This window comes from Nomascus leucogenys, chromosome 4 (genome assembly GCF_006542625.1).
Source record: "Nomascus leucogenys isolate Asia chromosome 4, Asia_NLE_v1, whole genome shotgun sequence".
In the NCBI taxonomy this organism is placed as follows: Eukaryota; Metazoa; Chordata; class Mammalia; order Primates; family Hylobatidae; genus Nomascus; species Nomascus leucogenys.
The window spans coordinates 109,301,826-109,326,023 of NC_044384.1; the positions used below are offsets into that span (position 1 = coordinate 109,301,826).

Genomic DNA, 24,198 nt, shown 5'->3' on the forward strand with positions numbered 1-24,198 from the left:
GGAGGCCGAGGTTGGAGAGCTGCTTGAGCCAAGATCATGCCACTGTACTCCAGCGTGGGTGACAGAGCAAGACTCCCATGGAAGAAGGAAGGAAGGAAGGAAGGAAGGAAGGAAGGAAGGAAGGAAGGAAGGAAGGAAGGAAGGAAGGGAGGGAGGGAGGGAGGGAGGGGAGAGAGAAAGAGGGAGAGAAAGAGACAAAGCAAGCAAGCAAGCAAGCAAGAGCCCCAGTTAGACAGAAGTGTCTCTGAGCCCTCAGTCCTGGCCCCAGAAAATCATTACACTTCAGAAAATGGATGTGGGGTAGCAAGAATCTGTAGCTGGGATCAGATTCCCTCAGCTGGCTTTGGGTGAGTTGCTGGGCGCCCAGGGCTGGAGCATTTACCTGGGGCAAGTGCTGGAAGAGGTAGCACTGGACTCAGAATAGGGAGCACAGGGCTGTTGCCTTGCTCAGCTACTGGCTGGCAGAGGAAACCTGGGCAGACTTCTTGGTCAATCTGGGTTTACATGACCCATCAGTGAACAAGGTGCTGGAAGAGGGGAGGTCTAACAGAACAAGACGTGCAGAAGAGCATCTTGTTCAGACGGGACATGAAGATCTTACCAAGGTGTGGGCAAGTTCAAGTTGACAGACGGTCTGCACTATTAAGGGGCTCTCGGGAACCCAGGGCCAGCCTAGGTGGGCACACAGCTCCAACCTGACACACAGGGGCCTGATAAACAGGGCTGTACTGTACCACACCATACCTTGGCTAGAGGACAGAAATCACCACTAATTAAGACAAACAGTACTAAATTTGCACGTATCGGTGTTTCTAGAGAGGGGCAGTGGGTGAAGGCGAAAAACAAGGGGTTTAGAGTCACAGACTTGCAAATCCTAGCTTTGTCATTTACTCACTCGAATGACCTTGGATTATCAAAACACCTAGCAGCCTGGGACCCACTGTTCCAATGAGAATCAAAGTAACCAGCTTTCGGCCCTGTTGTGAACTCTAAAAAAAAAAAAAATAACTTGGGCAAAATGCCTGGCATAATGCCTTGCCAATAAAACAAACTCAAAAGCATGAGTCCCCAAGTTGCCTCAGCTCAACCTTTCTGAGTTAATTGTTTAAGAAATATGGCTCTGCCAGGTGCGGTGGCTCACGCCTGTAACTCCAGCACTTTGGGAGGCCGAGGCAGGTGGATCACCTGAGGTCAGGAGTTCGAGACCAGCCTGACCAATATGGTGAAACCTCACCTCTACTAAAAATACAAAAATTAGCCAGGCATGGTGGCATGCGCCTGTAGCCCCAGCTACTCAGGAGGCTGAAACAGGAGAATAGCTTGAACCTGGGAAGTGAAGGTTGCAGTGAGCCAAGATCACGCCTCTGCACTCCAGCCTGGGTGACATAGCAAGACTCCATCTCAAAAAAAAAAAAAAAAAAAAAAGAAAAAGAAATATGGCTCTCTCTGAGCACCCATGGACTACTTCCTTGAGCATCTGATCAGTGGCAGCATGAAAATAAGGCTGGGTTTCTCCACAGGTGCTGTGGTCAGAGCTGGAGAACACCAGGGGAGACCTCACTGCAGGAGCAACTGTGAAGGAGGGGATCTCCAACTCTTCCTGGTCCACACACCATGTCATTCACCAGGTTTGCCTGCCCCAGCCAGGGAGGCATGTGTTGGGCTGGAAGGCAGTGCCCAGAGCACAGAGGAGGCACGTCTGCTGAGCGCCTGGTACAGCTCTTCACAGACTGCCACCTTTGAGGAGGGCACTTAACCATGGTTGTCCTTGCCAGATAAGGCGAATGGGGCCACCTCCCTTCCAGCAGGGGCATGAGAAGGGAGGGCACATCACCTCGGATCGAAGTACAACATTCTCCTCTTCAAGGTCTTTCAGCTTCTTTTGAAGAGAATCCAAATGAAAGTAATTCTGGACTGAGGAGGACGACTCATTCCTCTTCAACCTGGGGGAGAAAGTACGCTCACAACCTAGGGAGACGCGTTTCCTCCCACCACCTGGCAAACCATGTGGAGACACAAAGAAGGGCTTGCAGGAAGGACAATGACCCACCAGACCGCTCTCCCAACTCCAGGAAGACAGCGCCCCCAGTGCACAGGCTCACCACCAATTCAGAACCCACATCTCAACCCTTTATCCACACTTGCCACAACACCTTAGAATTCAGGGGACCAACTCTGTTTAAAGCCCACACAATTCCAGGATGTCTGGGAGTTTATTTAATACTCATAATGCATTTGTATGTGCCAAGAACTCTTTTAAGTACTCTGTATGTTTTAATTCAATTAATGCTTATAACTCTGTGACCTAAGTTCTACTGTTACCTCCATTTTACAAATGACAAAACAAGTACAGAGGTTAAGTAACCTAGCCAACAGCATGCAGCTAGTACGTCCCAGAGCCAAGATCTGCAACCAGCCCACTGGGCTCTAGAGTTCATGCTCCCAACATGAGGATCTGCTGACTCTCAGAGAAAACACCACGCCTTCTGTCCCAAGGACGTGCCACAGCACCTCTGGCACCAGAACCCTGAATTCTCTCCAACAGCACAGCCTAACCCATTATCCATTAATGTGCCAGGGCAAATCAATCTAAATTGACAAACAAGCAATAAGACCCAGGAAAAGGAAAACTAAAAACCTGTCCATCCGTATCCCGCTAAAATGGTAAAATCAATCTGTTTGAGGCACTTGGAGGTGTTCTGTCCAGAGAAGGCTGAGAGTAGCTGACCTCCATTGCTGCTGAAGGTGACCCTGTCTAGGTGACTCCAAAGACATCAACAGCGGCCAGCCTGTGCTCTGGCCTCCAGAAATGCAGCCCTCTGGTGACTTACGGGGTTGAGCAAACGGACTCGGGCTCACTCTCCTCTGCAGCGCTGGTGTAGAACTGAAGCAGCTCATCCTTCATGGACAGCTCATGCCGGAGCTGAGACACCTGCACAAGCAGAGCGGGGGCCCATCATTTGCTTCCCAAAAGGTGATACTGTCTCCTCAATTCACATGCCAATACTTACCACTTAGTGACAATATTTTTCTTAAAATTCACCGTTGAAAGTGAAAGCATTTAAACTGATTTCATGCTATTCAAAAAAACAGGCTTTCATTTGATCTATTTAAAAGAAACACAATTACTTTTTGGTAGAAAGCTGTCTAAATTCGTAATTTTTACTTTGGTACAGGGAGGAGCAGAGAGGGGACTAGAATGATGGTTGGGGGCCAGGCACAGTGGCTGGCACCTGTAATCCCAGCACTTTGGGAGGCCGAGGTGGGTGGATCATCTGAGGTCAGGAGTTTGAGACCAGCCTGACCAACATGGTGAAACCCCATCTCTACTAAAAATACAAAATTAGCCCAGCGTGGGGGCATGTGCCTGTAATCCCAGCTACTCGGGAAGCTGAGGCAGGAGAATCGCTTGAACACAGGAGACAGAGGTTGTAGTGAGCCGAGATCACGCCGCTGCACTCCAGCCTGGGCAACAGAGAGAAACTCCATCTCAAAAAAAAAAAAAAAAAAAAAAAAAAAAAGAATGATGCTTGTGGCGATACAACTGTTCAGGGGCTTTGGAAATAGCCAGATAACCAGCTGGGCAAATAGCCAGAAAAATTGATCATGTTACTAAATGAAAGAAAAGGCCATTCATTCACTTCTGCCAGAACCAAATCCCAACTCCAAATAGGATCCTGGAGATGCCAGCTCTGCACGGGCTAATACAGGCAGCTCTCCAACCCTTGCTCTCACACTTGGATGACCACACAGCCCCATTCTGTGATGCACCCTCACAAGGCTCCTGGCCAAGCCCAGCCAGACCTCATTCCGTGCTCAATGCTTACTAGATAGGAATTTCACACACAGGAAGAAAAGAGACAACCATCAGGGAATGGCTACATTGACTCCTGCTGAGATGGCTTTGCAAATCACCCTGATTTGTACTTAAGGTTTTTAAATAAAGTTGTACTGTAGAAGTTTTCATTTGCCCTTTCACTCTGCAGTACTGATGAATAGGGAACCAGTGCTATAAGAAAAACTGCAGTTACGTTTTAACTCTTTCTTGTTTATAATTTGACTTAGGGTCTATGGTTTATTGCAACTTTTCTACATAACAGAGTGAATTATTATGTCTTCCATGAAGAAGACAATTTTATGTGCATAAAAGTTTTAGCTTCAACACCTAGACTGATAATTTAATAATATGCCAAAGGGAAACATGTTATAGCCTTCAAATTCAAAGGTTTTCCAACGGGGAAAAAGGCATTTCCACTCCCAGAGAGCTGGATCTTCTTTGTGCAAGGTGAGGTTTGTCCCAAGCAAGAACAATATAGTGAAGAAGCTGACGGGTGACCATTTGTGAGTTACTGGGTGGCGTGTCCCTCTCTGCTCAGAAGTGGCTGGGAGGGGGCCAGGCTGACCCAGCATGCTTTCCCACCAGTCACATGAGAGGGAATCCAGGTCATGACGCTGGGGGCAGGGAATGCAGGAATCACTTTATTTCTCCTAAAATACAACAGCATTCTCCCTTATTATATATTAAAGAAAGCCCAGGATTAAAACTTTTCTTATATAGTGGCGACTATGCTTCATCATATTTCATCACATTAACTACTGTTAAACACAGACAACAATGCACTAGGAATAGCTTTAACAAGGAAAAAGGTTGAATACATCTTAGGAACGTGAACAAGGGCATCCACTCCCACCAAGAAAGTTTCTGATAGAAAATAAGGGAGAAGAGGCCAGGCGCAGGGGCTCACGCCTGTAATCCCAGCACTTTGGGAGACCGAGGCAGGTGGATTGCTCGAGCCCAGGAGTTTGAGACCAGCCTGGACAACATAGTGAAACCCTTCTCTATAAAAAACACAAAAAATTAGCCAGGCATGGTGGCACATGTCTGTAGTCCCAGCTACACAGGAGGCTGAGGTGGGAAGATCACTTGAATCCAGGAGGTCAAGGCTGCAGTGAGCTGTGATCTCACGACTGCACTCCAGCCTGAGTGACAGAGTGAGACCTTATCTCAAAAAAAAAAAAAAGGCTGGGCGCGGTGGCTCATGCCTGTAATCCCAGCACTTTGGGAGGCTGAAGCGGGCAGATTACCTGAGGTCAGGAGTTCGAGACCAACCTGGCCAACATGGTGAAACCCCGTCTCTACCAAAAATATTGAAAAATTAGCTGGGTGTGGTGGCGGGCACCTGTAATCCCAGCTACTCGGGAGGCTGAGACAGGAGAATAGCTTGAACCTGGGGGGTGGAGATTGCAGTGAGCGGGGATAGCACCACTGCACTCCAGCCTGAGTGACAAGAGCGAAATTCCATCTCAAAAAAAAAAAAGAAAGAAAAAGAAAAGAAAAGGGGAAAAGAAACAAGGAGGAGTGCTGTTTCACTGGTTAAAATTCACTGTTAGAAGAACAGGGTGATAGAAAAGAAGCTACTAAGTAGGGCCTGGCTCTAAGCTTCTTATCCTTGCCCTAGCAACCCCATGTGACTCCACAGCCGCTCTCCTCTGTCAACACCACGTCCCTTCCAGAAAATCAGCATCATTCCTTCTAAACCTAGGTACCCTAAGGTAAGCCTAAAAGCTCCATGCCCTTCCTCTCACCGTTGATATCCATCAGCCAAGATTTATATCATGGAAATAAGAGGGTTTCTATCATGAAAACAATATGCCATTTTTGTCTTGTTTTGTTTTACACACACAAAATTATACTGCAATGATGAATGTGAGTCGCCACTTTTCTCTGTGTACACGAGCTGGCCTCCTAACAGGGCTCCTTCTCCAGCTGCCCATGCCCAGCCTGACTCAGGAACCCCTGCTCGTTGTTGTGTTAGCCTGGGTGCCCTTCTGCCAAGCGTGGAGCATCTTGATCAGCCTGCATGGTTGGAGTCTAGACTCTCCAAGGACAATCACTGTGGCTGGCCCAACATGGCACACAGATGTATGACTAAGTGAAGACTGTGCCCGCCCTGAGCCATCCAATCCACATGGCCTGAGAAAAGAAAGGAGACATAAGCAGCAGCAGGAGCTGCAGGAAGGTGGCTTTTAGTTCCCAGGTGACTGTTTCAGAACAGACAGTTCCGGGCTTAGGCCGCGGTCGTGCCCTCGGGGGTGTCCTTCCAACTAGGACCCCATTCTGTCATCTCCTTCAGCCACGCCCACGGCTCCCAGGCCTGTGGCAGGCCCCTCTGGAAGCCTCGGCCTCCAGTGTCTTACCTCCTCCCTGATGTGTTCCACCTGCTCCTCCAGCAGCTCGTTCCTCTCGGTTAGGGTCTTGTTCTTCTTCAACAACGACTGGCCGATGCGAGCGGCCAATTCTAAATCCCGCTCTTTCTACGAAAGGAAAGAGGGAGAACAGGGATTCAAAAGACCTGTGTTTCCTGAAGGAGTCAATGGTGCTCAGTGTCAAATGAGGAAAACATGAGCATCTAGAAATCACAAAGGAATTAATAATTCACCATCTGTGTTGGCATTTGATGCCTGTTAAAACAGGCATAACCTCTGCCCACATAGTGTGTGAGAGCTACACAGACATCACGCAAGGAAAGGGAAGCCTGAAAATGTAATGAAAACAAATCTTTGTTCCTACAGGAAAGAAAAAAATGCTTCTAAAAACAATTATTTGCAACTGCTTTTGATATTTGTGCAATCACTTGATAACCTGTCTCTCCACCTGAGGGTTGGGCTATTGTATTGCCAGGGCCTGGCACAGGGAAACAGTAGCTATTTGTTAAGTGAATGAATGAATAAATATAGAAATTCTAAAATGCTCTTACAACGAAGCCAAGAGCTAACACAGGGAGGCAGCCTCTTTAGCACACATTAGGCTGGAATGCATTGAATTCCTTATTTCTGCCTCATGTGAAACAAAAATGTTTAAAGTTACTCTCAAAAACAATTACATGCTTTTTTGTTTTTTTACTTAGAAAAGGCTACTTAGGTTTCATTTAAGAAAAAAACAACTTTCAAAATGGAGACGTTATGCATAAAATTGCCATACTTCAGAGACAAAAACACTCTTAAGGGCACAGAATTTTCTGTTAGCTGAGCTGATGGCATCAATTAGGCAGAGCCAGTACACAGAGGAAAATTTGGAGTGGCATATAAAGGCAGGAAAGCCTCTGTGGGAAGAAAGACGTCCCCTGACAGTGGACAGACGCCATCAGCAAATGCAGACTTAGCGAGTTGCTACCACAGTCAGATTCAACTTGGGTTCTGGCAAGGGGAGAAGTCAGAAAAATTAAATCATTTTAGAAGTCTGTGCTAATTACTCTGTTCATCCTGTTTGAAAGAAAGAATGGAAACATGTCGTTTGGGGTAGGAAAAACGCTGGGGAGGAGTCCTAGGTTCTGATCCAACACCTGCTATTAACTACCCGCATGGTCCCAGGCAAACGGCTTTTGCTTCACAGGGATAAAGTACACTACAGATTGATTCTTTTTTCCTTTTTTTTTTTTTTGAGACAGAATCTCACTCTGTCACCCAGGCTGGAGTGCAGTAGCACGATCTCAGCTCACTGTAACCTCCGCCTCTCAGGTTCAAGCAATTCTCCTGCCTCAGCCCCTTGAGTAGCTGGGATTACAGGCATGTGCCACCACACCCAGCTAATTTTTGTATTTTTAGTAGAGACAGGGTTTCTTTTTTTTTTTTTTAATACAAACAATCCCACAGTATTTATTGCCATCTTGTAATAACATAAGGGTAATCAAAACAATATGAATAAATGTTCATATTGGACAAAGGACATCTAAAAACAAACTGTATCCTTCTCAACAATTTCTCACTTCATTGATCATTTCTAGTTGGAGACACTTTGTAGCAGAGTAATATTATCTCCTTTTAGCATGATCCGACCCAGTTGTTTTCTTGACTTTGTTTTAGAATGAATCTCTTCTGCATCATCTAATACAAGGTTCATATACTCATCAAAACCAATGATACAGCCTTCTATCTGCATATTCACCTGCTCATAGAGCCACACCTGAATCCGCGATCTATTTTGTAAGTATCTGAAGATGAGGTTCTGCACCACAGTGGCTAAGGAAAAAATACAAAAGCAGCATACTCTGCTTCCTGAAACAACTGAGTAGAGACAGGGTTTCACCACGTTGGCCACACTGGTCTCAAACTCCTGAACTCAGGTGATTCACCCTCCTCGGCCTCCCAAAATGCTGGGATTATAGGTGTCAGCCACTGCGCCAGGCCAACAGATTCATTTTTCAGGCCACAGGTTTCAAACTCATTAGTGGGTTGAGAAACCATTTTAGTAACAGCAATCGACATTTTGTTTTAACTTAAATACAATGGCACAGAATTGAAAACACTAAAGTGCATTATATGTAATAAGAGTATTATTTCATGTTTAAACTGTTGTTTGTCACATATTTACTATGTGAGTACTAGGTCACAACCTAAGCTATGTTTCTTACAGCAGGTACTGGTCACAAATTGAACTGCTCCAGGTGAACTATCCTACTGTAAACTGGGAGAGTATGGGTTCTCTATTCGAACATGGGTTCCCTCAACTGTTAAATGAAGGTAGAGTAAAGGGGCAGGCTAGCTGAGATATTCTAGAAAAACTCTTCTAGCTTTATGATTCGCTGAGTTTTAGAATAAAGAGAATAATCAGCTTTTATTTCTAATGTCTTAGATATCCACCCAATTATTCCATGCAATAGCAGACATCTCCCTTTGCTAACCACAGGAACTTCACTGCAGTATGAGCACAGCACTTGAGGTCAAGTACAGTTTGAGAAGACTGGATTCAACAGCACTTTGGCTCCCTCTTGCAGGATGATGGTCTCTCTCCTCCAGGCCTTCCACAGTCCCCAAACTGGCAATGCTGTCACCACAGTCCCAGAAGCCAGCCAGGTATCACAGTATCAAAAATGAGCTGTAAATAGGCCAGGCACAGTGGCTCTCACCCGTAATCCTGGCACTTTGGGATCACTTGAGGTCAGGAGTTTGAGATGAGCCTGGCCAACATAGCAAAACCCCGTCTGTACTAAAAATACAAAAATTGGCTGGGCGTGGTGGCGGGAGCCAGTAATCCCAGCAACTCGGGAGGCTGAGGCAGAAGAATCGCTTGAACCCAGGAGGCGGGGCTCACTCACTCCACTGCACTACAGCCCGGGTGTCTGAGCAAGACTCTGTCTCAAAAAAAGAAAAAAAAAAAAAAAAAAGAGCTGCAAATTCCCCAACTCATTCCCACAATTTGTGCCTCCCCATCATGACCTTGCCTTTCTGGAAACACAGTACATGTGGAGACGGCCCTCTCATGGGGCAAAGGGGACATGGTGAATCTGCCCAATCAACAGAGATGCTCATCTCTGCACATTTATCCACACTGGTCAGTGTCTACCAAGTAGTTCCCTTGGCCGGGTGCAGTGGCTCATGCCTGTAATCCCAGCACTTTGGAAGGCCAAGGCAGGAGGATCTCCTGAGCACAGGAGTTCAAGACCAGCCTGGACAACACAGGAGACCCCCCACCTCAAAATACAAACTAGAAAAAAAAAAAGGTACCTTATTTCATGGCCCTTTGTCATTTCTCAGACTCAACAGCTGTGCTTATTAGGTACCTAGAGGAAAGGATTCAAAGAACTGTGTGAGGGAGACTGCACAGAATTAAAGTCTCCAGGGGCTGACTCAAAATTAGCACCTAGCCCAAGTGGTTTCAGCTGGATTTGGTTAAAACTGCAATACCAATGTTCACTTCTCTTTGGAAGTATAGTCTCCAAAAATCTAACTCAAGTCTACCAAATGTCTCTACTAGAACTAGTTCTCAGACTGAACACTCAGCAGGTGCTTCATCAGTGCTCCTCAGATCACTACCTGACTACCTGTTCTGCATTGCCTTCATGCATCCAGGCTGCCAAGTTCCAACAAGCACTGATATTTTGCATGCCTTAGCCACATTTTTTGTTTGTTTTTGATATGGAGTCTCGATCTGTCACCCAGGCTGGAGTGCAGTGGCATGATCTCAGCTCACTGCAACCTCCGTTACCTAGGTTCTAGTGATTCTCCTGCCTCAGCCTCCCAAGTAGCTGGGACTACAGGCACACGCCACCTCGCCCAGCTAATTTTTGTATTTTTGGTAGAAATGGCGTTTCACCATGTAGGCCAGGCTAGTATCGGACTCCTGACCTCAGGTAATCTGCCCACCTCAGCCTCCCAAAGTGCTGGGATTACAGGTGTGAGCCACTGCGCCCGGCCTTTAGCCACATTTTGTACGCACATTTCAATGCAAACAAATCAAGCACACAGCATAATAATGAAGATGGCTCAGGCATGGCAAGGGACTGCCAGAGCACCTGAAGGATGCGGAAGGCTTCCAGCACACAAACGGCCAGAAACCAACAGGAATTGGGAGACAGGAAGGGGAAGAAAAACAAGTAGAGCAGTGAGCTCAACAATGAAGTCCTTTGTCCTACCTGTCACACCTCAAACCCTGCACCTAAGGGCTGCCTCGCCTCTTCTTGCCCCACGAAGGACAAACACTTCCCTGGTCTATACCAGAAATGTAATCTTTAGAGTAATTTTAAAGAATACTCTCTGCCAGAAGAAAAAGCAAGAAGTCATAGCAAATGCATATAAAAATATAGTTAGAATAAGATCTAGTATCTGATAGCACAATAGGGTGGTTACAATTAACAGTAATTTATTGCACATTGAAAAATACCTACAAGTATAATTGGAATGTTTGTAACACAAAGGAATAATACATGCTTGAAGTGATGATATTCCTTTCTTTCTCCAACCTCCACCTTTTTTTTTTTTTTTTTTTTTGAGACAGGTCTCACTCTATCGCCTAGGCTGGAGTGCAGTGGCGCAATTACAGCTCACCATAGCCTCGAACTCCTGGGCTCAAGCAACCCTCCCACTCCACTTTCTGAGTAGCTAGGACCACAGGCATGCACCACCATGCCTATCTAATTTTTTTGGAATGCACGTTTGGGCAAAGTTTGCCTCTTCCTCAGTTACAGCGTCTAACTTTTTGTAGAGACAGGGTCTCACTATGTTACCCAGGCTGGTCTCAAACTTCTGGCCTCAAGCAATCCTCCCACCTCAGCCTCCCAAAGTGTCTGGATTATACGTGTGAGCCACGTTGCTCAGCCTGATACCCTATTTACCCTGATGTGATTATTATGCAGCATATGCCTTCATCAAAGTTATCTCATGTACCCCATAAATATATATACCTACTATGTACTCAAAAAATTGAAAATAAAAAGTTATATTAAAAATATTTATAGGCTGGGCACGGTGGCTCACACTTGTAATCCCAGCACTTTGGGAGGCCGAGGCGGGCAGATCACGAGGTCAGGAGATCGAGACCACGGTGAAACCCCGTCTCTACTAAAAATACAAAAAAAAATTAGCCGGGCGTGGTGGCGGGCACCTGTAGTCCCAGCTACTCGGAGAGGCTGAGGCAGGAGAACGGCGTGAACCCGGGAGGCGGAGCTTGCGCCACTGCACTCCAGCCTGGGCGACAGAGCGAGACTCCGTCTCAAAAAAAAAAAAAAAAAAAAAAAAAAAAAAATTTTATAGATCAAATGAAAATTTAAACAGAAACGTTATTGTAGTGTCTCTAGTTTCTTCTCTTTAATTTTACTGAGGCAACAAGCTGGTTGGGTTTTTCTTTGAGAATTACAAGAATGAAAAAAAACCTCCTACTTCTCTAGCCAAAATATGATTAATGTTTACTTCTAAAAACAAGAAAACAGGTTGGGCATGGCAGCTTATGTCTGTAATCCCAACACTTTGGGAGCCCAAGGTGGGAGAATCAGGAGTTTGAGAAGGCCAGGAGTTTAAGACCAGCCTGGGCAACACAGTGAGACCCCATCCCTACTAAAAAAAAAAAAGGATAAAAACCAGAAAACAGCTAGAAGATGGCCACTGGATTAAACTACAATGAGAAAAAGAGACCACAAACAAGTAATTCAGGCCCTTGGAAATAAGCTATTAAAAGAACTAGTTCCTTTATTCTCCCAAGAAATGAGGCAAGGTAGAGCTCATGCTAACTGCCTGCTTCCTCTCCTCACTATGCTTTAAAAGCATAGACTTAAAAAAGACTGTAACTTGAGTCTCAGCCCCTTCTTACCAATGAACTCTTGCACTGACTGACACACCCACTAGAGATTCCGAACAGCCTGCTGCCTACACTTAGCAACTGACTCATCTCATTCACCAATTTCAGGATAAAAAGCATGACTAAGGGGCCAGTGGAAACGCCCTCTCTGTAACTGAGGAGGAGGCAAGCTCTGCCCAAAGGTGCATTCCAGACAGCAGCAAGCCCAGGTGAGCCACAGCATCCTCTTCCCCTTAAAACCCGAAGTGAACTCTCCACGCTGGTGGAAGGCTGTGCTTTGGGATCCTGTGCAAATCCCCCACTTGCCTGCCTGTGGCAGGCATGCAAACCATAGCACGAGAACAGAATAAACAGAGCCAAAGCCCAGGAAAAGCATGGCACAGTGCAACAGCCTCATGACTGGGACAGTTAGACTTTAACCAGGACACCCTCCTAGTTCCAAGGAAAGGCAGTAACTCAGGCATGAATCTTATCAGGACAGGAACAGAATGGCATTAGACATGGAACACATAGACACAAACAGACGCTGTTGCCATGAAGACCCTTTAAAAATAAAACAGCCTGGGTGCGGTGGCTCGCGCCTGTAATCCCAGTACTTTGGGAGGCCAAGGTGAGAGAATTTTTTAATTTAAACATGTGAGAGATTCAAATAAACAGTGGCTGTAGTTTGGTTCTAATTTTGTTTTGTTTTGTTTTATTTTTTGAGACACAGTCTCGCTCTGGTGCCCAAGCGGAATGCAGTGACATGATCTCGGTGCACTGCAATCTCCACCTCCCGAGCTCAAGCGATCTTCCTACCTCAGCCTCACGAGTAGCTGGGATTACAGGCACACGCCACCATGCCTAGCTAATTTTTGTATTTTTTGTAGACAGAGGGTTTGGCCATGTTGGCAAGGCTGGTCTCAAACTCCTGTGCTCAAGTGATCCACCTGTCTTGGCCTCCCAAAGTGCTGGGATTTACAGGCGTAAGGCACTGCATCAGGCCAGGAGGACTGTTTGAGCCTCAGAGTTTAAGATCAGACTGGGCGATATAAGGAGATCCTACCTCTACAAAAAAATAAAAAATAAATTGTTCATCCAGCTAGATGAACAAAACAAACAGGACTGTGGGGTGATTCCTATGTCTGGGGCGCAGCAAGGGCACAGACTACCTGGGGATGGGGTTGGGGCCAACTTCAAAGGTCCCCGGCAGGCCGTGCAGCATAAGACTGAGAAGCAGGAAAGAACCAATGCAGTTAAATGACATAGAGGGCCAAGGGTGGGAGAGCAGGAGCCATGTCCCCAGTGACAGTGAAGGTTCAGGACAGTGAAGAGGAGGGTTCAGGACCGTGAGCAATGGGTGGCCTTGACTACACAGCGAAGAGCCTTAGAGAAAGGGTGAGGGGCTCACAGAGGGCATGGACAGTGGCAACTGCAAGGAAGAGTAAAGCAGAGAGAAGCTAAAATCTCACTGCTGAGGCCCCAAGAGCTTGAGTGGTGGCCTTGGAATAAAAATAAAGGTACAGATTTAGGACCCCTCTCAGAAGACTCAATGACCTGAACAGGGGGTGATGAGCGGGCGCCGGAAGCACTTTGTAAGATCTGGAGAGCACTGTTGGGGGAAACAGATGCAGCAGAAAGGGGTCAGCGATTAACCATTTTCAAAAGTCGGTGGTGCCAACCAAGGCAGCCTGCCACGTGGCTAACACCAAAGACAGCTGCAACTGGAGTGACACCCGAAGGCTGAAGGTCAGTGCCCCAAAATACCGCCCTTGACACCCTGTCACATAGCCAAAAACCCTGACATCACTTCTGGGGAGCTGATGAGTTTGTGACTTCCCCACCTCAGAGGATCAAACAGGAGTAGATGGCAGGACCAGGAAGAGAATGCTGGATGTGCAGCGGTAGAGACACGGGAAGAGAGACACATAAAAACGGTGAAAGAACGCCACACACTCCAAAAAAACCTCTGGGAAACAAGCTAGCCCAGTTTCTGTCTGAGCTTCAACCCTGACCTCCCACTGGCTGAAAACAATAACAATGATTTCTGTGTCCTCCACATCACAGTCACACGCCCCAAAATCATTCCAGATTCCAGAGCAGAAGCAAGGGTCTAGAAGGCAGCACCGGTCCATTTAAGGCCTGATTCAGTGAAGGGGGCAGTGTATTAATGATGGAGACTTATTCAACAAATACTAAGAACCTACCATGTTCTGGCCTGTTCCAGGCATGCAGATACACATATTATACTCATCTGTTTCTAGAGACCTTCATAATACTTAATCCTCAATTGCAACAGAATACTGAGAAGAAATTCAGAAAACTACAGTCTCTAAAATACAGGCAGCTCACCTAATCTTAAGCAACTTTCTTAAATTTTTCTTGCCATGCTTATTTTGCTTATTTCCATGCTGACACTGCATAATATTCCACTAGCCTAAGTAAAAACTTAAATACATTAGGAAGACACAGATGATGATATATTTTTCTGACATTTTTAGAATGCACTTAAAATATATCATTAGTCAATGTTTCAGGATTTTTTATACTTACAACTGGATATTCTACCAAGTATTTAAACACACTACATTTAGTGCCATTAATATATTCCTTTAAAATATCTGCACAAAATTACAGCTATAAAGGCCTACATAGCTACTAGTTCAAAAAGTAAAGCCATTAAATTGTACCTCAAAAGAGACCAATTTCCAAGATTCCTCACTGAAACAGGCGATAAGGCATTCTTTAATCAGTATCCATGAAAACCAGTCAATTATAAACAACTCTTTTGCCTTCCCCTAGAGCACTTACCTCCTCAAGAAGCCGAGTGACAGCATCTATGTCATTATATGTCTTAGTCATCTGGCCAACTCTTTCAGCACATAAAACTGTAAGAAATAAAAATGACAATGAGACTCCCAATGTCACAAACCTGCCAAACAAATGACTCATCTAAAAAAGCACCCCTAATGTTGTGCCTGCACATTAGACACAGAGGGTCACTGGCTCTGCTGGGTTCAACCCGCAATGTACTCACCACCACCAGACTTCATTTCCCAGTTCCAGCGACTGGAGGATGAGTCTGGGGGCAGGGGGACTTGTAACCCCTGTGAAATCTTGACATTGTGTGTCTGTGTGTGTGAGCATGTGCTGAGGGTGAAGCAATGGAGTGGATGGGGGTCTAGCCTCACAGATATTCAGCAAACTGAAGTAGGTGGCGTGGGGGCCAGCAGCACAGCCACCCATGTGTGACTGATCAGGAAGGCCTGTAGGATTTAGACTCCACTAACCATACAGACTCAACCATATGAACAGACTGGGATCCTTCAGAAAGCAGCTGTTGGCATAATTATTAAACAATAGTCTTAAACTGATAATTTCGTAATGGCATAGCCCCCTCCTCCTCAAGCGGCCTACATTCTAAGGTTATGCAACCAGCTCCATACCATGAAAACTAGGTTATTTTTTAAATATACATTAAAAAGACTACTATGATTGCACACACACACACACACACATACACACACAGAGAGTAATATTTCATTACATGTACAATTTACTGTGGTCATACAAGGCTGCACACAAGCACTTTAGGACTATGGGTCTTTGTTCTCCTTCCGTTGGAGAAATGGGTTGTGAAACAAAAGAAGGCTTTTGTCTGCTAAAGATACATCAGGGTTGTTTTATTTTAAATCAATGAAAAGGAACTGATTCGCAGCTCAACAAACACGAAGAAGGTAGCAAAAGTTTTATTCTATGGGGGGAGGAGTGAATATAAATGGATTTATGGCCGGCCAACGTGCAAAATTTTTTGAAACCTGTCACTTTGGGACTAAATAAATAACTTCTTAGTAATGCTTTGTAACTAAGACTTCAGTGAATAATTCTGTTAAGAGTCACAGCTTTCCCAATGACCCACATTCAGTAACAGCCCATGCGACGCATTTGGGAATTGAAGCGTATTACTAAGTCAAACTCAGTAGCATTACAAATGGCAAACAGCAACTGGAATTCAATAGGTCTCTGAATATTTTATTAAATGCAAGTAGAGATCATCCTAGTAAATTAGCTCAGAGAAATCGGATCTGTTGGAATGATTTTCTAGCTTAGGGAGGAGACCTGAAATCTGGTTCTAAATCTGAAACCCTACCAAGACAGCACCACCAGAGCCAGCAGATGAGACCCCTCCACCCAACACTTTCATGAGATCCCTCCTGTCCAAGCCGGGGGGAATATGCTGCCTCAGACAGAGCTGCCAGGGAGGGAGAAGCAAGGGAGATTTATAAGGGTAGCTTTAAGCCAGGATCTAATTTGATGTAGATGAAGTCCAGCTCAAATTGCTCCAGATAGTCCATCAGCTCGAGGTCAAACAAGTACTTAAGTGAAGACTCCTATGCTACCAACCCAAGTTAGTTTTCTTCATGCACAGCTGTGATGGTCTGCAGGAGTGCAGATAAAAACCCTGGGACCCCCCAGCCAGCACGCCAAAGCATCTGCAGCACCCTTTATACACCAGGTAACAGACCACAGCAACTAAGTGGCCTCTGTGTTTAAATCTGTGTTGTCACTTGAGGGCCTGCTTACCCCCACTCACTGGCGCCCACTCTCCTTAAAAAACTGAGTCCTCTGCCTTCCTGAAAAAAAAGAAAACTGGGCTACATTTTAACTAACCTGGCTCTATTCTCTGTACAAGAAGATTCAGAGCTGCTATTTCTCTAACACTATATTATTTAGAGATAACACTCAAATTTTTAAGGCTAAGTTTTTGAATTAAGGTAACTAATTATTCGGATAGTCAGTCATGTGTAGATAACCACAAGCAGACAGAAGAAATAACACAGAGGGGGCCGGGTGTGGTGGCTAACACCTGGTATCCCAGCACTTTGCGAGGCCGAGGCAGATGGATCACTTGAGGTTAGAAATTCGAGACTAGCCTGGCCAACATGGCGAAACCCTGTCTCCACTAAAATATATATGTGTATATATATATATATGTATATATATACACACACACACACACACACATATATATACACATATATATATACACATATATACACACATACGCGCACACACACACACAAATTAGCCAGGTGTGGTGGCACACACCTGTAGTCCCAGCTGCTCAGGAGGCTGAGGCAGGAGAATCGCTTGAACCCAGGAGGCAGAAGTCATGCCACTGCACTCCAGCCTGGGCAGCAGAGCAAGACTCCATCTCAAAAAAAAAGAAGAAATAATACAGAGGGATCCTGTATACCCTTTATCCAGTTCCCCCAATGGTAACATTCTGCAAGATCATAATATCCCAACCAGGATATCAGCACTGATACAATCCATAACTTTTCCTCAGGGTTCCCATTTTACTTGCACTTATTTTTGTGCACATGTGTGTATTAAGCTCTATATAATTTTATTACCTGTGTTGGTTCATGTATCTACCACTTACAAGGACCCCTTGTGTTGCTCTTTTATAAAGCTTTAAAATATTTTAAAAATTGAACCCAATCAAATGCACACCTGTCTCTACTAAAAACACAAAAATTAGCCAGCCGTGGTGGCAGACGCCTGTAATCCTAACTCGGGAGGCTGAGGCAGGAGAATTGCTTGGACCCGGGAGGTGGAGGTTGCAGTGAGCTGACCTTTACTAAGCACAGTGACCATGGCCAGGCACCATTCATAGCCCTCTATATGGATTATTTTATGTAATCTTCAGAGCAATACTATAAGGGGTAAGCACTTACATTAACACCATTTTACAACAGAAAACTAAGGCCCAGAGAGGCTGAATAACTCACCCAATGTCACGCAGCTAGCAGGTGGCAAATGTCAAAATAACGGACTCTCGGTAGAGGCAGCAGTTAACACTGATGGTGCCCTTATTATGTCAAGGGATTTAACATGCTTTCTCAATTAATCTTCACAACAACCCTGCAGGGTAGTCGAGATGACTACTCCACAGATAAGAAAACTGAGGCTCTGAGACATTAAGAATCTGGATGTTAAGGACCCAACTGAGGTCACAGAGAATGAGGCTGCATTGCAGGGACTGCACCTAGGCCAGTCTGGCTCCTGGACTAAAACGGAAGACCATAAAGGACACAAGAGCAAGGCACAAACCACCGATGTGTAGGAAGTGTGTAAACAGAGCAAGCAGCATTTGGGCCTAGGGGAAAAAAGAACCCTGACCTTGGGTTCGGAGGCTTAGGTTTTCTCAGGAGACTCTATCCAAGCCAAGGGGCTCTGAGCAGCCACCAATTAACTTCTATGTTTTCGATTTCCTGTTCCAAGAAATAAGGAAGCAGGAGTGAGACCAATGAAGGTGAAAAAATAATAAACCATGCCTTCAGACAGCATAACCACAGGTTATGCTTTTCAAATACCAACTTCCTAGGCACTAAATCTTCAATCAACCGTGGTCAAGTGTCTCTCTCTATAAGAACGTATTTCAAAGAGAAGTTCCATTTCTGACCCAAGGAGGGCTACCAAATAAATCCACTTCCACCCAAAAGATGTTTCAAAAAAGAAAAGGAAAGAAAAGTAAAATAAAGGAGCCACCATAAACCTCTACAATAATATTTTTTTCTTTTGTTTGAGACAGAGTCTCGCTGTGTCGCCCAGGCTGGAGTACAATGGCACAATCTTGGCTCACTGCAACCTCCGCCTCCCTGGTTCAAGCGATTCTCCCACCTCAGCCTCCTGAGTAGCTGGGATTACAGGTGCCTGCCACTATGCCCAGCTAATTTGTGTATTTTTAGTAGAGACGGGGTTTCACCAGGTTGGCCAAGCTGGTCTCGAACTCCTGACCTCAGGTGATCGCCTGCCTCGGTCTCCCAAAGTGCTGGCATTACAGGCATGAGCCACCGTGCTCAGTCTCTACGATAACTTAATATAAGAAAATTATGGTCCATCTCCTAGAAAAAGAAGTTAAATGCAACTTGCTGCCTACCCATCATAGTAAAATACACACGCCTCACCTCTGACTAACAACAAACAACCATTACCACGCACCAAGCTCTGCAGTGAACAAGGCAGGACACCTGCCCTCCTGGGGCACACAGAAAACAGGGCAGCCTGGGGGATGGGGCTCAGGGGGTTCAAAGCCTGACAAGTCACTTTAAGAAGTGTGGAATTAAATGGAAAGCCACTAGAGAGTTTTTGAAGGGGGGTTATGCAATAAGGTTTATATTTCAGAAGCATTTTGGCTCCAGTGTGCAGCAATGGGGGAGGGGGTGCAAGGCAATTTAGATTGACAAGCATCGAGGCTGTTGGATTAATGCAAGGAAAGTGTAGGTGGCAAGAAGTGGGCTCTTACCCTGAGATTTAAGAACTAAAACTGAGTGGGAGGTAAATCAAAAAGCATTGGATCAGGGCTTCTCACTGGGACAACAAGGACAAGAGTGATGTCCCCTTTGGAGATGGGCATGAGTTAGAAAATCAGAGGGAAGATGCAGTGCCCCCAAGAACTGGCACTGGGACAGTAGTTAATGTCACTGTGTAATAATGTGCCAGGCAGAGGGCTGCCCACAACCCACAGTGACAGGAGGTCTGCCTGACAGAAACACCCTCCTAGGAGCTGGAGGAGGGAGATTTTTGGTTTGGCAGAATCCACTTTGAGATAAGAGGAGAATCAAGTCCTTCTTCTTGGGATGGCAGGTAAAGTAAGGAATTATGAAGCCAAATTCAAACGAGGAGCCCTGGGCTGGCTGAACAGAGGGAGGGAGACATATGATTGGGCTGTCACAGCTAATGGGGACAGAGAGGGGGATGGAGGTGGGGTGAGCTCCATGGAATGCCTTACTCTGAAAACCAGTAAAGCAGCCTTTATACTAAATTAAACCATGCTCAAAACAATTTTAAGAATAAATGTTGGAAGGCGGGAAAATACGGAATGGAGCGACAGGGAGTGGACGTGCCCCGTGTGAAATGCAAAGACCAGGAGCCGCAGCCCTTGGGGGAGAGCAAGGAGCATCTGCGGTGGGAAGAGAACTGCGAGGAGGAAGCTGGTGGAGGGCCAGCTAGTGCCAGTTGCCAGCTGACAGTCCTGGAAGGGAAGTCGGGACTCTACTTCTCCTCTCTGGACTCAAGCATTGACATCCTGCAGAAGAGAGCCCAGGAGCTGATCGAAAACATCAACGAGAGCCGACAAAAGGACCACGCACTCATGACCAACTTCAGGAACAGCCTGAAGACCAAGGTTTCGGATCTGACAGCGAAATTAGAGGAGAGGATCTATCAGATTTATAATGACCACAACAAGATCATCCAGGAAAAGCTCCAAGAGTTCACCCAGAAAATGGCAAAGATCAGCCATTTGGAGACAGAGCTCAAACAAGTCTGCCACAGCGTGGAGACTGTGTACAAAGACCTGTGTCTCCAGCCTGAGAGCCTAAGACTCAGACGGGGGCCAGACCACTCTAGGGGAAAGTCCCCACCACGTCCCAGCGACTCACAGCCCCCAGACGTGTTCGTTTCTTCTGTGGCTGAAACTACTTCTCAGGCCACTGCTTCAGAAGAACAGACCCACAGAGATGGTGAATGCTGACAGCTGCCGGGAGACTCACGCCTTAGTGACAGTCTCCAGGAGAAGACTGTGAGGCCACCATTTGGGCCACACTGAGAAATTGTTTTTCATGGTTCTATAATGCATCTTGGCAGAAAAAAACAAAAACCCAAAGCTCCTTGTGCTGAACTCCCAAAATGTAGCAAGTCCAGCCCCTGCCACAGGCCCAGCCTTCGTGCTCCCCACCCTTGGCAAGTTCTCCCCACCCCTAGCCCCGCAGTTTATTAAATGTTTGATTTTCAAAAAAAAAAAAAAAAGGAATAAATGTTGGCAACCATCTTCCAGCATCCAGGAGATGCCAGCCAAAAAACCCCAAACATACAGTGTGCAGGCCCAGAAGATAACAGAAACATCTCCCTGCCTGATGCCAAGGAGATTTGGCCAGTGGGAAGCTCAGGAGTGACTGGAATTGAAGACCCCGAGGAAAACCCCATGGGAAGAAAACAAAGGTGGTGCGGCATTGGGGTTTGTATCTTGACACTGTCCAGAGTTTCCGAAGGAGCCGGGAGAAGTGGGAAGGAGCAGAGCTCAGGGAGTGGTGGGGCTGGAGCAAAAGATCTAAGACCCACGCAGAAAGCAGAACCTAGAGGCCTAACCCGAGGGGTGGGTGGGGAGAATCTCTACAGTTCCATCACAGCAACCTGCCCTCCCCAAGGGACCCTGTGTCTCTATGTTGTGTGTCAAATTAACAAGCTTGATAAAAGCTTTCTTGACATTTTCGTCTTATCAGTCTTCTTTAAGAAAATATAGTTAGAAAACCTCACTTCCCATTCATGTATTTTGGAGGAAAAGATTCTCAAAACGTTGTTAGAATGAATAACTCTCATCACTACTTAACCTAATTCTGGTAACATTCCTCCCATTGATGTCAGCTCTACTTATCTCTGGCATGAATAAATGAATATTTTACACACACATGTACATATGTGTGTATGCATGTGTGTACATATAAAAAGAAAAACCTCCCAAACCCTCAAGAAGACACTTATAACTCAAAGACCAAGTAGCCACGAGTACAAAAGATATTCAGGGCTCACGCCTGTAATCCCAGCACTTTGGGAGGCCAAGGCAGGCAGATCATGAGGTCAGGAGATCAAGACCACGGTGAAATCCCGTCTCTCCTAAAAATACAAAAAAAAAAATTAGCGGGGTGTGGTGGCAGGCACCTGTAGTCCCAGCTACTCGGGAGGCTGAGGCAGGAGAATGGTGTGAACCCAGGAGGCGGAGCTTGCAGTGAGCCGAGATCACGCCACTGCACTCCAGCCTGGGCGACAGAGCGAGACTCTGTCTCAGAAAAAAAAAAAAAAAAAGATATTCAAGACTGCCTGATATATTTGCATTTTGGGCTGTTTGCATTCTGCCTTACGTATAGGTCATTTCTTTAATTAAAACAGTGTTTCCCAAAGTTTTATTAAGAAACTGAGCTCCACCCTCTCCTCAATAATTTTTCCTCCTATCTTCTACACCTTAGCATCAGTGTTTTTAAAAGTCAATTTTCTATAATTTTCATTATAAAAACTGCAAAGGGATTGAATAAACATTCAAAGTAGACGCGTACCCCTAGCAATTCTGATATACCCAGTTGAAACAGAGCTGGTACTTAGGTGCCAAAGAAAAGAATGGTCCACAAACCAGTTGATCACCTCTCGCTTTTGATAGCAGCAGCAGTTGTCAGGATGAAAAAGCAACACTACATCTGGCCCCTGATGCCCCAGGAAGTAAACTTAATAAGCACTTACTGTCTGCACTGTTCACAGGGGCAGGGGACAGAGGTTCAGAACCTGGGAGCCAACCTGGGGTCCCAGAACCTGGGAACTAAAAAGCTTTCCATAAAATTCTAAATGAGTCACCAGTCATCCAAGTTTCCAGGCATTACAAAATAGATGTCCTTTAAAGGTTTGTTAAAAGCTTGTAGCTTTTGAACTTAATTACTCCCTGCTCTGCTTAATAATCTTTCCCAGCTCTTCTACCTCCTACAAGCAGCAGCCTCAACACACAGGACATACAGGGACCATCCCTACCTGGCCCAGCCCAACCCTCCTGCCTCCTCCCCTGCCACCCAAGCTGACTCTTCACCATAGCTCCTCCACACCCAGTGATGCCACTCTCAGATGTCTGGCCTGGTACTTGTGTGCATGCCATTTCCTTCTCGTATGGACTGTCTCTCTCTCACTTCTTCATCTGGGAATTTCCTGCTCTTCCCACAGGCCAAAAAGAAGGTGCCTCCCTGTAGCTGACACTCTATCCAAGTGTCAGCTCTTCTGCCCACTTTTGTAAAATCTGTAGTTTTTACAGTCTGCCCAGATACCTAGACCAGGCTGATTTGGCAAAGCACTTTTGATCAGGGGAACATCTTCAAATGGTTGTTGTGACTCAGCTTACAGCAGCAATGCCCACTTATCTCTGCCAGATACAGTGCTGAGAGTAACTCATACTTTTATCCCCACTTTTTTTTTTTTTTTTTTTTTTTGAGACAGAGTTTTGCTCTTGTTGCTCAGGCTGGAGTGCAATGGCGCGATCTCAGCTCACTGCAACCTCTGCCTCCCAGGTTCAAGCAATTCTCCTGCCTGAGCCTCCCTAGTAGCTGTATCGCCACATTTTATATGACAGGGAAACTGAGGTTCTGAGAAGTCAGGTGAATTGCCTAAGGTCACGAAGACTTTTTAAAGTATCCTAAGTATCTACTCAAGATAAATGGAACCATATATGCACACATAAACATAAACATATGTATATAAGCATTCATAGCAGCGTCATTCATTATAGCCAAAAAAGTCCATCAATTGGTGAATGAACACAGTAGGTATGCCCATACAATGGAATATTGAGTCATAAAAAGGAATGAAGTTCATGCATGCTATAGCATGAACCCCAAAATCCTTATGCTCAGAAAAAAAAACACATGAAAATACCACATATTGTATGATTCCATTCATATAATGTATAAGAAAAGGCAAATTATAGAGATAGATAGATCACTTAAAACAAAAGAAAGAAAGAAAGAAAGTAGATCACTCTGCTGGGCACCATGGCTCATGCCTGTAATCCCAGCACTTTGGGAGGCCAAGGCGGGTAGATCACCTGAGGTCAGGAGTTTGAGACCAGCGTGGCCAACATGGTGAAACCTCGTCTCTACTAAAAATACAAAAATTAACCAGGCATGGTGGCACATGTCTTTAATCGCAGCTACTTGGGAGGCTGACACAGGAGAATCGCTTGAACCTGGGAGGCACAGGTTGCAGTGAGCTGAGATCCTGCCACTGCACTCCAGCCTGGGTGACAGAGTGAGACTCCATCTCAAAAAATAACAACAATTTTTAAAAAGTAGATCACTTGAGCCCAGGAGTTTGAGACCAGCCTGGACAATATAGCAAAACCCCATCTCTACAAAAAATAAAAACATTAGTCAGACGTGGTGGCATGCCTATAGTCCTAGCTACTCAGGAGGCTGAGGTGGGTGAGCCCAGGAGGTGGAGGTTGCAGTGAGCCAAGATTGTGCCACTGCACTCCAGCCTAGGTAACAGAGTGAAGACTCTGTCTCAAAAAAAAAAAACCAGATTAGTGGTTGCCTAGGATCAGAAGTGGGAAA

General features: G+C 45.6%; 3 protein-coding genes across 13 annotated transcripts in view; 1 reads left to right on the forward strand and 2 right to left on the reverse strand.

Moving 5' to 3' along the window:
• Window positions 1-24,198, reverse strand: part of TRAK1 (trafficking kinesin protein 1) — a 214,972-nt gene that overhangs the window by 35,813 nt on the left and 154,961 nt on the right. For all 11 annotated transcript variants that reach the window (XM_030812060.1, XM_030812059.1, XM_030812061.1 and 8 more), the window contains 4 exons: window positions 14,861-14,937; window positions 6,199-6,315; window positions 2,832-2,932; window positions 1,835-1,943 (listed from right to left, as the gene is read on the reverse strand). In XM_030812060.1, the coding sequence (XP_030667920.1) occupies window positions 1,835-1,943; window positions 2,832-2,932; window positions 6,199-6,315; window positions 14,861-14,911 (378 nt within the window). In that variant the 5' untranslated portion in view covers window positions 14,912-14,937. The remainder of the gene's footprint in view (window positions 1-1,834; window positions 1,944-2,831; window positions 2,933-6,198; window positions 6,316-14,860; window positions 14,938-24,198) is intronic.
• Window positions 7,621-9,277, reverse strand: LOC105740278 (small nuclear ribonucleoprotein E-like). The gene is made up of 2 exons (XM_012509154.1): window positions 9,241-9,277; window positions 7,621-8,019 (listed from the first exon to the last, which is right to left on the reverse strand). The coding sequence occupies exons 1-2, from the start codon at window positions 9,275-9,277 to the stop codon at window positions 7,781-7,783; spliced, it is 276 nt and encodes a 91-aa protein (XP_012364608.1). The 3' UTR covers window positions 7,621-7,780.
• LOC100585195 (synaptonemal complex central element protein 2) lies at window positions 19,937-20,711 on the forward strand. Its single transcript, XM_003256908.3, has one exon. The coding sequence runs from the start codon at window positions 19,938-19,940 to the stop codon at window positions 20,589-20,591; it is 654 nt and encodes a 217-aa protein (XP_003256956.1). The 5' UTR covers window position 19,937; the 3' UTR covers window positions 20,592-20,711.